Source organism: Antechinus flavipes, chromosome 1 (assembly GCF_016432865.1).
Source record: "Antechinus flavipes isolate AdamAnt ecotype Samford, QLD, Australia chromosome 1, AdamAnt_v2, whole genome shotgun sequence".
NCBI lineage: Eukaryota > Metazoa > Chordata > Mammalia > Dasyuromorphia > Dasyuridae > Antechinus > Antechinus flavipes.
Genome location: NC_067398.1, coordinates 720,943,516 through 720,959,362, shown reverse-complemented (window position 1 = coordinate 720,959,362; position 15,847 = coordinate 720,943,516). Strand labels below are relative to the sequence as shown.

Sequence of the window (15,847 nt, the reverse complement as noted above, 5' to 3'; positions counted from 1 at the left end):
AATGGGATAGAGGTAGACTCTGAATACCTTAGATCTTTGCCCTCCCTGAATCATAAAAGAGGAGCTCATCCCCAATAGTCTTTATCTCCCTTCTGATAGTCAAGAACCAACTCTCTCTAGGAAGTTCTGGAAGGTAGAGGAAGGCGAGAGTTCACAGATTGGAGCCCTCTCTGACTTGACTAGGAGCTCATTTCTCCACAAGCATCCAGGGCTAGAATCTCTACTGGTCAGAGAGTAATCCATAGCGCCAAGCTAGGTAGAGGAGACAGAATCTATGACAGAGACCTATGAGGGCAAGGCTAGGGCCCCCTGTTCCAAACCACTGAATAGTCAAGGCAACTGAGAACCTGGTGTGTGTGTGTGTGTGTGTGTGTGTGTGTGTGTATGTATGTATGGTGGTGAGCCGGATTGAGACATGGGGGGTGGGGAGGAGTGGGGGAAAGACCAGGAAAAGCAGCTTTCTCTTCAAATGAAATGACCTCTGCACAGTGGATTTGTGGATCTCTCTGATGATGCTTTTCCTCTGTTGGTGCTGATCTCAGTTCATTCACTGTCTTCTCCTCCCATGCTCCTTTTGTCCATGTCCTCCCATAAATCTTGTGCAGGATGTCCCAGATCTACTCTGGTGCTCTACCTAGAATTTTGCTAGATCTTGGGCAGTCGTGATCGTGGACCCGTGATACTCAGATTGTTTCTTTTTGACTGCTTATTTTCTTAGCAACTTGGGTAGTTTTCCTTCATAAACTAAGTTCTTTTTTGTTTATGACTTTTAAAAAGTCCAATAATGACTAACTTATCTTTCCTTGATCTATTTTTGGTCAGTTCTTTTTTCTATGAGAGATTTTGCATTTCCTTTTAATTTTTTTCAGTCTTTTGACTTTGCTTTTTATAATTTCTTGAATCTCAAAGTCATTTGGTCAATTCTAATTTTCAAAGAGTTGCTTTCTTTATGTAGGTTTTGCGACTCTTTGATGAAGCTATTCTCTTTTCATAACTTTAAGAACTTTCATGTCACTCCCCAATTTTTCCTCTGCAGATAGTTTTTAAAATAATTTCTTTGCTCTTAAAAAAAGGAAACAACTTTTTGGTTCCTCTTGGAATTCGTCTTGGACTTGTGTCTGCCTTTTTCTTTGAGGATTTGCTTGTAGATGTTTTCAAATCATTGTCTTCAGTAAACTGTCTCTTGAGCTTCCCTGTCACCACAGTAGCACATTATTTTCAGATTTTTTTATTTGTTCATTTTTTCCAGTCTATTTCTTGACTTTGGACTTTATGTTAAAGTTGATCTTTTTTCATTTCTGAGGAAAATGTAGCTTTTGACTTTTTTTTTGTCCCGTTACTGCTTTCACAACTCAGTCTTCAATCCTGAAACTTTTCAGTGCTTACAAAATTGTGTGCTCTGTGGGGAAGGTCTGTCCACTCCCAGTCTGATCTTTTTGAATCCCTGATGCAGATTTGGGTCTGTATTTGAGTTTTGGTGTAAGCTCATTGGCTAGTCCAGGAGAAGGTTCTGTAGTTAGTTTTCCCTGGGTTTGGAATCACGCGTTGGAACCACTCCTGGGCTCAGGACCACACACAGCCTTGCTCAGTCCTTGGCTAGACTTCATGTTCTCTCACAACTGTTCCTCTTCACTCTAGATCTCTGATCATGTACTGAGTAATGAGCCAACATCAATGGTAGTAAAGAGGGCCTCAGGATCTCTCTTTGCTCTGGGGATTCCCATTTTGATGGTATCTTTCAGCTCCCTTCCTGCTTCTGTTTCTGGAATGTCCTGGTTGCAGCTGGTGGGCTGCTGGACAATCCCCACCCCAGTGTCCACCGACCTCTCAAGTTTGTCGTCTTTTGGTGCTCTTGGCTGGAAAAATGGCTTGCTGTGACTTTTTCCTGGCTTTCTGGATCAGAATTAAGTCCAATGCTTTTTCTAGATTGTTGCAGTGTACTGTGTGTTGGCTGAGTTGGGTAAAAGATACTTCTCATTCCACCATCTTGACTCCGCCTCCCCAGTAGAATTTCCTAAGAGAGAACAATGAAGGGAGGAAAACCTATCTGTTAGGTGATCCAGCTTCCCCATGTTCTTCTTTGGCAATGGAACCCAACAGATAAGTCCAAAAGTGCCTCTGACTTGAAGCAGCCCCATTACACAGGGCCTCATCTCACAACTCTCTTGAGCCTCCTTCCAGGCTGCCCAGTTACTTTTTGATCTATCAGCAGCAAGTTAGTGCTGAAGAAAAGGATTGTGGGCAGAAACTTGAAGAGGGATGTGAAGACCGAGTTAGCACCCTGGATAACTTAGAATCAGCCAGAGTCAGGATAAGCAAAAGTCCTTGGTCTTTATTCTTGGTCTTTAGGGGTAGGAGTGAATTGGATGGACACAATCTCCATGACCTTCCTTCTCCCTTATCTGCAGCCAAAGTGACTCTGGCTAGTCTTACTCTGCCCCCAGTCCCTCCTACAATTCTCTGTATTATCGAGCCTGCACAGAATAGTGGGAAGGGCCATTTTCCAAGCATATGCCCATAGAGTATTGTCCAATTGATAATTAGCCTTAAGTGCTCGGTTGTCTGACCTCAATGCACTTAAGAGTTTCAGCCCTTTTCAGGGGGAGATTGTGGTCTCTCCTCTTCTGGGTGGGTTCCCTAGTCTCCATCTGTGGCCTTACTCCTCGGAAAATTGATCCTGGGGGTGGGTAGGGGGCAGGGGACACCTAAATTGGCCCAATGGGTTAGTTGGGCAGATGCTGCTGGATCGTGGCCCAAGATGGAGTCATGCTTTTTTAGTTTGACCCTTAAGAACTTTGGGTTGTAGAAGGGAAGACAGATCCAGGGGTACCTTGGGGAGTGACTCCCTACTTCCTGCTTTTGGGAAGATAGCAATATTTGCCATTTTGAGGGGAAGAATTTGGGAGGAACAGGAAATACCCTTCGTTTGTGGGGGCAGGGGGCAAGCTGGCCATGTGATGAGCCCAGAAACCCTGTTAGAGAAATTCATTCAGGAAACATTTATCAAGTGCCTACTGTGTGCCGAACATCATCTAGACACTTTGGATACAAAAGGAAGCAAAAGGCAGAACTGCCCTCAAGGAGCTTATGATCCACCAGTTGAGACCCCAGGCAAACAAACGTACAAATCTGTCAATAGCCAATAAATAGGAAATCATGAACTGAGGGAAGGCACTGGAATTGAGGGCTTGGGAAAGCTCCCTGTTGGGACTTAGAGGAAGCCAAGGGCATCGATAGTTGGAGCAGAGTAAGGAAAGGGTTCCAGGCAAGGTCAGAGAGCTGAGAGATGCTCGTGTTTACAGGATAGCCTTGAGGTCACTGTCACTGGATTGATCACATGCCTGGAAATAAGGTTTGGAGAAGACTGGAAAGGGGGGAGAGGGCTAAGTCGGGGAGGACTTTGAAGGCCAATCAGAACCGCAGGGCAGCCACTGGAGTATGAGTAAGAGCCACCCGGTCAGAACCGAGCTTTAATGGCCCAATGGAAGATGTATGGCAGTGGGGAGCGATGGGAGGCAGGCCCTGGCAGCTTTTGCTATAGTGTGAGGGCTTGAAAGTAGCAGGAGGAGATGCTGCAAAGGTGAAGACAGGCTTTGGATGAAGGCAACTTGGATGTGGAGGATTAAGGGGGGCTCTCCATAGCAGGGACTAAGGGGCTGAGTGGCAGTAGAGTAAGACATGTCTCAGTCACAGCTGGGACTCCTCCCAGGGCCGACACAGGACCCAGGCCCTGAAGCTTAATGGTAGATCAGGGAGGCCCCTTCACTTTAGAGAGGAGGAAACATGGACGGCGGCTTGTCAGAAAGCAGGACTGTGGTGGACGAGACTGCGGTCTGCCCAAATGATGGGGGGTGCTCTCCCGGAGGCCGCTGCCGGGATCAGAATCAGGCTCAGGCCATGCTCTACTGTGTTCAGGATGAGTCTCCACATGTGGGGACTTGGACTTCTCACCCAGGCCCCAGGAAGATCATTATGGGGAAAACTTCCAGGTCCTGCAAGATCCCGCCTTCCTTGGGACTCCCCCCATCACCCTCGCTCCCTCTGTCACTACTCAGCTTCCCCTTGAGAGCCCGAAGTTCGGGCTTCTGATTTTCCACCTGGTTCCATACTCTGGGATTTCTTCTCTGCGTCCTACCTTGTTCCCCTTCTCCCTCCGATGGGTGAGCGCACTGCGCCCTCCGGTACTTGGATGCCCAGCACTTTGGACAGCGCCTAGCACAGAGTGGGCTAACTGCTGGCTAAGTGGGTGAAGGCCCGAGTAGTTTTCTGAGCCTTCTATGCTTGGCCATCTTCTGCCTGTTCCCTGAGCCCCGGCTTTTGGAGGCCCGGCCTTAGTAGCAAAAATGCTTGGCAACACTGCAAGCTGACAAAGCATGCTCCAGGTATCCTCACTCCCTCCTTACAAGCACCCTGGGAGATGGGCTTTATCCCCAGTTGGCAGAGGAAAACTCAGCAAGGTAAGTGACCTGTCTAGTGTCACACAGCGTGAGACAGAAATGAACTCAGCTTTGCTCTCTACTTCCATCCATCTGCGCTGCAGACCCCCTTCCCCCTCCCCACCAAGCCAGCCCACTTGGAAGGGCCCAGATGTGGGAGGAAGCAATCCAGAGGGGGAGACTGAAGCTTACAGGGGGAAAGGGATGTGCCCGCCATGTCCCACAGGTACTGAGAGAGCTCTGATCCTAACACAGGTTGTCTTAATGAGTTTTTGGGATCCCCAATACCTAGCACACAGCAAGAGCTTAATGTTCATGCATTATCTGTCCCCCTAAAATGGAACCACCTTGAAGGCATGGACCATTAAAAACCCAATCCCTGTGTGCAATGCAGTAGAGAGCACTTAATGCTTGTTTGACTCCCACACCTGACACTTTTCCCAAGGTCCCAGAGTGGTCTCCGACCAAGTGAGGAGCAGGGGAGTAACCTAAAATAACTTTATTAGGAACAGTGGGATGGGGCAAGGAGAGCTGGCAGAGACTTCTAGGCCATTTCCTGCTCGTAGGCCCTTTCCCGCTCAGTATCCTCAGAGGTCTGATAGATGTCCTTGAACACTATACTGTTTTCCTGTTCAACATCCTCCCCATTTTGCATATACAGGAAATCAAAATCCTCAAAGTCCCCCACGCCCTCAGGTTTACTTTCAACCTCAAAGTCATACACCTTATCTATAGTTTCTTCCTCTTCCTCATGCTCCTCTTCTTCTTCCTCCTCTTCCTCTTCCTCCTCCTCCTCCTCCTCCTCCTCATCCTCTTGCTCCACTTCATGTTCCTCCTCTTGCTCATGCTCCTCCTCCTCTTGCTCATGCTCCTCCTCCTCCTCGACGACCTTGTGTTCTTCCTCCTCACCCTCGTATTCCTCATCGTATACCTGATCGTATACCTGGTCGTATACCTGATCGTATACCTGATCATACACCACCTGATAATCTTCACCCTCATATTCTTCACCCTCATACTCTTCACCCTCATATTCTTCACCCTCATATTCTTCACCCTCCTCCTCCTCCTCCTCCTCTTCAGCCTCCTTTTCTTCATATTCTTGACTCTCTTCCTCACCTCTCTCTTGTTCAACACTCTCATACTCATCTCCCTCCTCATACTCAACCCCCTCCTCATACTCATCCGCTGCTTCATATTCTTCTTCATCATGGTCCTCAAAGTAAGTCCCTGTCGTTTCGGAGGGCCTGGAGACTTTGGATGATGTTCTTCTGGAGTAATCCACCGAGAGTTCTTTGGACAAAATCTTGGACTCCCGACTTTGGCTCTCGGAAACCGGAAGGTAGGACGACACGCTCGTGGTGGGAAAGGACATCCTGTGGGAGCTATCTGGCACCATGGAGGGCCTGGAAGAGCGGGGCGAGGCCCTCCGCGAGGGGGGCGAGGCCCTCCGCGAAGGGGGCGAGGCCCTCCGAAAGGGGGACGAGACCCTCCGTAAGGGGGACGAGGTCCTCTGCGAGAGCGGTGAGTACCGGCTGAGAAAGGGTTTGGGGGAAGACTTGGGGGACAGCCGAGAAGAATGGCGGCTGGACGAGGAGGAGGTGGTGGTGGTGGTGCCAGTGCCGGTGCCAGCACCGGCGCTGGGGCTGACACTGACACCTGGGATGCCAGTTTTCTTCTTGAGGGGTTCCAGGAGAGAAGCCCGCTCAGCTGCCTCCAGCTTGTCCAGCACGCAGGGCCAGTTGATCTGGGAATTGAGGTGTATACTTGGGCCCTTGACTTTCTTGAAGCCGATGATGAGGTCCATGAGGGTGTCGGCCACGGAGAAGGAGATGAAGCCGAGCCTCTCCGCCAGGGTCTTCTCGTAGTTGTACTTGTAGAGGAGAAGTTTAATGGCTTGGTCCATGAGGAACTGAATCATATACTCCTTCTTGGGGTTGAGGAGTGAGAAGTGAGACATGAGGGACTTGTGGGACTTGGGAGAGATTTCAGGGGGCAGCTTCTTGAGGGTTTTGCTCAACTTCTGGTACCTGGCCTAGGCAGCAGCCCAGGAGGGAAAAGGAGAGCTATTATGCCAGGGAGACCACACCAGCCAGGTGCCAGTCACAACCACTGCTGCCATACCCATTATATCCACCATCAAATGAGGTCTGGCGCAAGTGCTCAGCACCTAGCTTGCTCCTGACCCCCCCACCCCGGCACTCCTGCCGTGCCCATCCTTATCGTCTCACCCAGCACTGCCAGACCGTCGCGCTCTTATCAAGCCTACCCACTCCCAAGAGACGCACATGGCGCCACTCCCTGCAGTCACTGCTGCTGCGTGCCCATTGCTCCTGTCGCACTCACCACCTGTCAGCCCAACACATCCATCACACCATCCCTTTCATGCCCTTCACTCAATTCTGGGAGCCCCATTTTAGTGGGGAGAGTGATCACCTAGAGAACACGCAGAGGGGACAAACGGGGCAGGTAAAGGTCTTGCGTTCACGCCACGGGCGCGCTGATGGGAGTAACCCTGGATATTTACCTTGGAGAAGACTGGGGTGGGGTAGTTGTCTTCAAGTAAGTGGAGAAAGGACCAGGCCTGTTCTCCTTGACCCCAGAGGACAGAACCAGGAGCCGTAGGGAGAGGTGCAGAGAGGCCCACTAAGGCTAACAATGAAAACTTTCAATGTGACATGGGCTGCCTCTAGCATCCTAATAGCACCCACCTCCCAGCGTTGCAACATCAAATGAGATCTTTATAAAGTGTTTAGCATAGTACCTGGCACATAGAACATAGTAGATGATTAATAAATTCTCTTTTTCCTTTCTCCCCTCCCCTCCTTTTATCCCTCCTTCCTTCTTTCCCTCCCTTTCTTCCTTCCTTCTTCCCTTCATTTCTTCCCTTTTCCTTTTCTTCTTCTCTCCCTCCTTCCCTTCTATTCCTACCTCCTTCCCTCTTCCTCCTTCCTTCCTTTCCTTTTTCTTCCTCCCCCACTCTCCCTCCTTCCCTCCTCCTTTCCCTCTCTTCTTCTGTTCCTTCCTTTCTACTTCTCCTTTCCTTCTCTCCTTCCCTCCCTCTTCTTCCTTCTTTCCTTTCTTCCTTCCCTCTTCTTTCCTTCTTTCCTAGCTCCCTTTTCCTTCCTTCCTTCCTTCCCTCCTTTCCTCCTTCCTCTCCTTGTTTAGAGGTAGAGAATGTGAAGTCCTTGCTGGGGGCGTTAGAACACACAGCCTTCCAATTTTTGAGACTCCCAGGACAGCACTCCCAGGAGCAATCACAGCCAAACCCCAAAGTCCCTTTCTCTAGACCCTTCACTCCAAACACTGTTATATAGATTCTAGGTGTCACACCAATCACTCCTGCTATGCTGGACAGCGCCAATAGCCCCAGGTCACATCCCCACTCTTCACACACAGAACATGGCCCAAGGGGCAACCACTTGTGCGCTCTGACCTCTTGCAGACCCAAGTCCAGAGCCTAGTAAGTGTGTTAGGAGGACTGGTTTGGGGCCAGAAGGTTTTAGAACATCAGGATATCTGCTCTCTACATTTCTGCGCCCTTTGCGGGGAGAAGTACTCGATGCCCTTAAAAGGGCGTTTTCAATGCCCTCAGGAGAGAAGCCCTGCTTTCACTCCCGCCGCCCCCCCAGCTCCATTTCTCCCGAGAGACTGGACAGAGAGCAGCTTGACTCATCTCCCCAAGGGGCCCAAGACTCCTTCCCTTTGTCCGAGGAAGGGAACATGCCTAAGGAGAGCCCAAGGAGCTTTCTAGGGGTACAGCTCCCCGTTGAGTCCCACCTGAACGTCAGGGCTGCTCCAGGGAGCATTCACTAGAATCATTTGCCTCGATAAATACTTCCATCACCTCTCCCCACCCAGAAGCCCCGATGGCCTTGGCTCCAAGTCAGCTGGGGAGGGGGGAGAGGGACCCAGGGGATGGGCCAGTCACAGACCTCAGGGCCTGGAGCCTGGAATGGAAATCTTTAAAAGATTACAATTTTTTAAAAAAAAGTTGCTTTTTAAAAAAACCAAGAAAACCTTTATTGGTGTTTGTGAAGGCGGTGGGGCATGGCCTCCCACCGCCACCCCCCCCTTCAAGGCCGGATGGATTCTAGTCCTCCTTGTAGGAGTTGTGAGTGGGGAGGAGAGGGAGGGCTGCGGCCTAGGGGACTCCAGGACCCTGCCCTCCTCCCCTCAGCGACTGGCCTGGACACAGCAAAGGAGCCCCACGGGAGGATTGGGGAGCAGCAGGAGAAAGGAGAGAGGGGGAGGGTGGGGGGCATCCTGCCCATGGTGGGGAGGGGGAGGGAAGGCTGGAGCCGGGGGGAGGGGGCAGGCCGTTCCTTCCTCCCCCCCCTCCAGCCTCCTAAGCCTGGGCAGGCTAGGATACCTTTCTCATACTCTCGGAGTCTCTTCGGACTCTGGCTTTGATGTGAGACAGGGATCTGACCTCCTGGGCATGGGCCTTGGCCTCTGCCAGGGCCCTGGCTTCGGCCTGGGCCTTTTCCCGCTGCATCCGGGCCGAGGTGGCGCTGTGTATGGGCATGGTCACGGACAACAGGGCCCGCTTCTCCTTGGTGTTGAAGGGCTGGGTGATGATCGGTTTGGCCTCCTCCTTGATGGTGACCTCGGGGAGGTACCAGACGGACTTGTGGGTGACGTGCTCCCAGCGCTTGGGGTTCGTGGGGCTGGCCGCCTTCTCCTCCTCCTCCTCCTCCTCCTCCTCCTGCGGCAGCGGCTGCTGCTGCTGCTGCTGCTGGCACTGCTGCCGGGCCTGGCTGAAGTAGCGCTGCAGCGCGGGGAAGAGCGGGACGCCGTTCCTGCGCCGGGCCAGGCTCAGCCGGACCACGGCCTGGCTCACCACGTCCTGCAGGGCCGGGAAGAGCTGGTGCTCGGCCAGGAAGTCCAGCGTGTGGAAGGGCTCCTTGGCGCAGTCGTAGGCGGGCGCCTTCAGCGAGGAGGAGGAGGAGGACGACGACGACTTCGGGTTCAGGGAGCCCAGCAGCAGCTCCAGGAGCTCCCTCTCCAGCTCCTCCTTGATGAAGTCCAGCTCCTGCTCCATGCAGCTGGGCTTGTCCTTGGAGGCCCGGGTCTCCGTCTGCATGCCCTTTTCCATGACGCTGCTCCGGCTCACGGGGATGGGCTTCAGGGAACTGGACCTTTTGAAGTAGGCCCATTCTGTCTGGGAGGACTTGTTGGCCAGGCAGGGGAGTGACGGAGGACTGGGAATGGAAGATGGACTGGGCAATCGGACTGGGCTGGGTATCTGCAATGGGCTGGACACCCGGGGCGGGCTGGGTACCCGGGGTGGGCTGGGCATCTGGGTCAGGCTGGGCATTTGGGGCAGGCTGGGCATCTGGGTCGAGCAATCTATCTCAGGTGGGCTGGGCATCTGGGTCGAGCAGGATCTCTGGGGTGGGCTGGGTATCTGGGTCGAGCAGGATCTCTGGGGTGGGCTGGGTATCTGGGTCGAGCAGGATCTCTGGGTTGGGGGGGGCATCTGGGTCGAGCAGGAGATCCTGGTCGGGCCGGGCATCCCGGGCGGGCTGGCCATCTGGGGCATGCAGGGCATCCAGGCTGAGTTGACCATCCGGGACGAGCAGGGCATCCGAATCTGGCTGGCCATGTGGACTGTGCAGGGCATCCGGGGCGTGCAGGGCATCCGGGGCGTGCAGGGCATATGCGCTGGGCAGGGCTTCCAGGCCGTGCTGCTTGTGGCTCGCGGGGGCTCCCCAATCTTGGTCCTGCTGACTTTGTCCAAAGCGTTGAAGATCTCCAGCAGGCTGGGCATCTCGGAAGACTTTTTTCGGACGGGTTCCAGGAGCTTGGACAGCCACTCCAGCCTCTGTTCTTTGGACCAGACCATGTCCACTGGGTCCAAAGACTTCTTCCAGAAGAAGAAGTCCTCTCTGCGAGAAGTCACGGGGTTTTTCCCTTTCTGCAAGGGAAGGAGGAAAAGGTTGAGGCCCAACTCGGCTTCCAGCTCCCCTCCTCCCAGGTCATCCCTAGTTAAGCCCCAGCCTATAGACCCCATGATGTCTGGGATTTGAGCAAGGACCTTCTCGCCTCTTGTTCTGATCTGATCTGGGTTGGGAGGGGGGAGCAGGAGCCTGAGCTCTGTCCAGCTTCCTCCCAGAGTCAATCCCCCGAGTCCCCCCACCGGGGCCGCTGCCAAACGGTACCTTCCGAAAAACGTGCTTCAAATTTTTTTCTATCTGAAACTTCTCTGGGATGGGTGGGAGGTGGGCCAGAGGATTCCGCGGCTGAAAGCGGGAGACCTTGGTGTGCAGCCACGGAGGATTCATGAAGATTCCGCCCAGGGGACCTCGGCCATGGCCGTGAGAGTGCCCCTTGCACTCATCTCTGCCGTAGTAGAAGTTGGATTCGGAACTGGAGCTTGATGGGTAATTGTTAGGGAAGGCAGCATACAGGCGAGGGCGGCCCCTCCGGAGTCTCCGAGCGACTTCTATGGCATCCCTCTGCTCCCTCGCCTTCCGACTGGGGCCCTTATCCACGTCGAACAGGGGCAGACCAGTCTCTGTGTGCATCTGGGTCATTTTCTTGGTTGCCTCATCCATCACTACCTGGAGGCTGTCTAGGATGGGGCCCGTGGCCAGGAAGTCCAAGAATTCAGAGAAGGGTTCTGACTTGGGGGGCTTCTTGTGGCCGTGGGCCCGGGGAGGCATGGGAACGTATAATGGACAGGGGGGCCGCAGAAAACCATGCACTCTGCCCACGGGTCCCATATTGGCAAACGCCGGCCTCTTGTGTACCTGAAACTAAAAGCAACGAGAATAGTTACGAACGAAAACCGGCCTCTTGTGTGCCTGAAACTAAAAGCAACGAGGATAGTTACGAGCGAAAACCGGCCTCTTGTGTGCCTGAAACTAAAAGCAACGAGGATAGTTATGAACGAAAACTGGCCTCTTGTGTGCCTGAAAAAAAAAATCGAGGGTAGTTAATGAGCAGCTAGGGTGGTACTGAGGAGGGTGCTCTCCGGGGTAGAAAGAAGCCCCCCAGAGTTCTTATCCTGCACTAGGGAACCTTTGGGCCCTTCAGCACTCCATTTCTGGCAACTCTCTGAGATGAAATGTTGCTGAGCTGTTTTATTTAAGGAAGTTTCCCCAGCAGGCACTCCACCACAAGGCCTGAAGCAAACCTCGCCTTCTCCTCAGGAAGCTTACGTTCTAGCAGAATGAAACATTCAATGTTTCCCCGGCCATGTATTAAATGCTTTCTATGTGGCAGGCACCTTGCTTGATGTTGGGGATAGGAAGGACGAAAGGAAGGAGAGGATGAAAGAAAAAAGGAGGAGGGGAAGGAAGGAAAGAAGAGAAGAAAGGATTGAGGGATGAAGAAAGCAATAAAAGAAGGAAGGGAAGGAAAGAAAGGGAAAGAAAAGAAGGAAAGAGGAAAGACAGGAGGAATGAAGGAAGGAATAAAAAGGAAAGAAGAGAAAAGAGGAAAGAAAGGAGTGAGGGATGAAGGAAGGAATAAAAGGGAAGGAAAAGGAAGAAAGGGAGGGGAGGATGAAAGGAAGGAAGGAGGGGAAGGAAAGAAGGGAGTGAGGGATGAAGGAAGAATAAAAGGAGAAAGGGAAGGAAGGAAGAAAGAGGGAGAAAGGAAGAAAAAGAAAGGAGGAAAGGGAAGGGAAAAGGGAGGAAAGAAAGGAAAAGAAGAGAAGGAGGAAGAAAGGAAAAGGCAGGAAGGATTCAATTGCCTACTACATTCCAGGCATGGTGCTACCATTGGGCCAAAGGCTAAATCTTGGAAACCTCTGGCGTCCTGGGGTATTGGGATACTTGGACAGAAGTTAAGTTTCCAGTGGGTTCTCCAGAATCCAGAATACTTTCATTCTCTTCTGTGATGAAGCTCAGAACAAAACACTGCCCATGTGGGGATGCCTACGTCCACTTCTAACCCCAAAGGGAAAAAATCAGCAGCACCTAAGGAGCTATTTTAGATTTTGAAGAAGGAAGTCTGGCTGGGTGTTGGGGCAAGTACATGAACCATGTGCCGATTCCACACATGCACTGTCCCATCCATAGGCACACTAGAAAGATCCTTCCAGGATCCTAGATCTGGAGAGCGATGGGTGGGGACCCATGCTACTTCTTGGTAATGGGGAGAGGAACTCCCTAATTTCTAGGGCAATACACCATCACCCGAGTCCAGCAAGGCCCCCAGAGCTTCCATACTTCTTGGACCCTCTTTGATGAACATTTCCCCTCCAACGATGGTGACCACTCAACACTGTGAGGAGCCTTCTTTCCACCACCCCCCCATTTAGCATCCTGAGGTCTGTCTTTCCAAAGGGTCTCCCTGACTTCAAATCTTCATCCTTGCAAGGCTTGGGAGAACCATCGGCTCAGGGAAGCAGGTCCAGTGAAGGAACTCCAAAGTGCTTTTGCAAGCCACATTATAATGAAAGGGGAGCTTGTCAAGGATAGAGGCCGTTTTTTCCAATTCGCCCAGCACAAGGGCCAGCACAAGCAGGGATGGGCCAAAGACCTAGGATTTCCTTGGAATAGGAAGCTCCCAGGTGAGGAAATTCCCACCACAAATTTAAGTTGCAGGTTGTAGCTTCTCTACAGGCTATCATCTTAGACAGGGTTAAGTGTCACATAGGGTCTCCCAGTTATGAGTTGAGGTGAGACTTGAACCCAGGTCTTCCCAGTTTATACCATCCCACAGTAGGCAATAAATGTTTAAACAGAATTGATTGGCCTGTTGACCTGTTTGTATCCCCTGGAAGAATGTAAGGTTCTTGAGGACAATTAATGCTTTTTATGTTTGTCTTTACATCCCCAAGACCAAGCACTTAGCAGATGTTTAAACCAGGTTTAATTGAATTCTAGTCATCACTGTAGCTACTGGGTTGTTGCCTTTTTAAATGGCATTTCTCATATAGGACTTGACATTTTTTACTTCATTTGATGGATTGTAAGTTTCTTAAGGCAGGAACTTTCATTTTTTTTTTTTTTTTTTTTTTTTTGTTATTGTATTCCCAGGACCTTGGATAGCAACATCACCCCCTATCCCTCCCCACACAGCTGGGCTATATAATTGCATTGAATCAGGGAGCTCCTATTGGAGAAACTTCAATACAGACCAGGACAACTTCTTTGCATCTTCTTTGTGTCTTGAGGGATTCATAGACTTAAGCAGTGAAAGGTCCAGTGACTTTCGCAGGGTCACACAGCTACCTTATGTATTAGTGACTCCAAGATCAAGAGGGAGGATGGCTTCCTATGTGCTCTTTATCCAGCTTAATGATCGTTTCTCCCCTATGGCCCTGAGACAAAGAGCTGACAGTGGTCCTTTCCTTAAATGGTCAGAAAGATGACCGGACACCCCTCTGGTCCCAGGCAGTGAGTGGCCCAAAGAAGTGAAATTCTAATCCAGGTTTCCTGACACCAAGTCTAAGGGGATTTTCCTGAACCTCAGCTACTCTTCCCAAGAGGGCTGGCTTTGGGGGAAATGGGCTAGTTTTCAGAAGGGGCTGCTTGGCTTTAAAAGCCCAAATTCAGGCTTCCTGGTCCCAGCATGGGGCCACATTAAGGGGCAGGCTGCTGATGAGGGAATGCTGCCAAATTAAATCGAAGGGATTCCCAGAGTGGGAAGGAAGGTCAGGGCTCTTTTGGAAGAGGAAAGAGAATGAGTGTAGAGTGTGGTGGTCAGATGTGGAACCTGAGGCACTGAGGCCTGTAGGGAATCCAGGCTGGCCAGTCTTATGGAGTTAGGTGGAGTGGGGGTTGGTGGGCCGGGCTCACGTGGGAGTATGCCCCAAGACCTGGAACTCTACTGAAGTGTACAATGTGAGCCTAGAAGGGTGTGGGATCCCTGGATAGGGAGGGGGAAGCCTCTTATCCCGGAGCTCTTGGGTGCCCTGGTCCTCCAGAAGGCATGGGGAGGAGAATAAAGAAGCAAGGATTCCTGTAGAAGGTGTGAGCGGGGAGAGGATTGGAAACTGAGGTCCTGGGCCCGCTGGGGGAGGAAGAGCTAAGAACCTACAGCATCGGGGATCGGTTGAGATCGGGTTCCCAGTATGGTGGGGAAGGTTGTGTCGGGGGAAGCTGAAGGCCGGGTCTCTGCTGCTGCAAAGTGAAGGGCAGTTTTCCAGGAAGAGCCCAGCGCCTCTTACCTTCGAATGCTTCAGGGTGCCTTCATCGTCCGCCAAGTAACCTGAGTGGTGACGGTGACCGCCCCCAGAGCTCTTGTAGTAGACGGGGCCCAAGCCCTCGCTGCTGCGGGACGCCTGGGTCTCCAGAGTCTGAGCGATATTGTCGGTCTCGGAGGTCTGAGGGATGGAAGTCTCGGCGTCCTGGATCACGACGTTGCTCTGGGAGCCCAGAGGGAGGGAGGTCCTGACTGAGCTCTGGCTCAGGGAAGTCTGGGCCTCCGTGGTGAGGAGGCTCTGCGAGACCCGACGGATGGAGGTCCCTGAGCCCTGGCCACTGGAGCTCTGCGAGGGCTGCTCGCCTCCAGTCATAGTGGTGGTTTGGCCGAAGGAGGTCTGCGACTCGCGAGCTTCGGAGGACCGCGACTCGCGAGCCTCGGAGGAGCGCAAGGTGGTGACCGAGGATCGCTGGGCACCCCAGTCCACTGAGCTTCGCTTGTAGGAGGAGCCCCGCGGGGTCCACTGCTCGGAGCCCCGCGGAGTCCACGGCTCGGAGTCCCGCGGAGTCCACTGCTCGGTGCCCCGCGGAGTCCACGGCTCGGAGCCCCGCGGAGCGATCACAGAGTCCTTGGAGGTCCTCATTTCGGAGCCCCGCGAGTACAGGTCGAGGATGGAGCTTCGGAGAGTCTCCGAACCGCGCGCGGACTGGAGCAGAGAGGTGGCGGGCGAGCCCTCCACTTGGGAAGTCCATGACGACTGGGTGATGGAGCCTTGCGGTGTGTGGACCCCAGGGCTTTCCTGGCTCGAGCTCAGCTCGCCCTCCATCTCCGGTCTGGGCTCCCGGGCCGACCTTCTCGGGCTGCAGCTCGGTCTCCAGCTCTCGCTGGCCAAACGCCTCGGTGCTCGGCTGCGGCAGCTCTGCGGGGGGCAGCGGCTCCGGCTCGGCTGGGCCGGCTAGCCCGGCTCCCTTCCCACTCTTCGCGCTCGCCTCGCCCCGCTCCCGCACAGCCTGCAGAGGTTCTGAGACCTCCGCAGCGAGCGCCAGCAGCCTTGGCCCGCAAGTTCCACCACCTGCGCGCCGCACAATGAACGTCCGCTCCTTCGGAAGCTGCCGCCCCATTGGGTGAGGGCGTTCGGAGCCGCGCCCCATTGGTCTCCACTCTCCCAGCGGACAAAGGACAGCGAGACATTATTGCGCAAGACCGAACCCGGGGCCCCAGCCTTGGAACGGGGCCGCGAGGTCTGTCCCCGGACCCCGAGAGCAGCTTAGTTGATTTCTTCGTCAATTCCGGGGCTGACTGGGCCAAGA

General features: G+C 53.0%; 1 protein-coding gene across 1 annotated transcript; it reads right to left on the bottom strand.

Moving 5' to 3' along the window:
• Window positions 1-4,927: 4,927 nt before the first annotated feature.
• Window positions 4,928-15,591, bottom strand: CCDC116 (coiled-coil domain containing 116). The gene is made up of 4 exons (XM_051973281.1): window positions 14,563-15,591; window positions 10,601-11,197; window positions 8,809-10,356; window positions 4,928-6,471 (listed from the first exon to the last, which is right to left on the bottom strand). Exons 1-4 carry the CDS (start codon window positions 15,361-15,363, stop codon window positions 4,981-4,983), a joined length of 4,437 nt encoding a protein of 1,478 aa, XP_051829241.1. The 5' UTR covers window positions 15,364-15,591; the 3' UTR covers window positions 4,928-4,980.
• Between the last annotated feature and the right edge of the window lie 256 nt (window positions 15,592-15,847).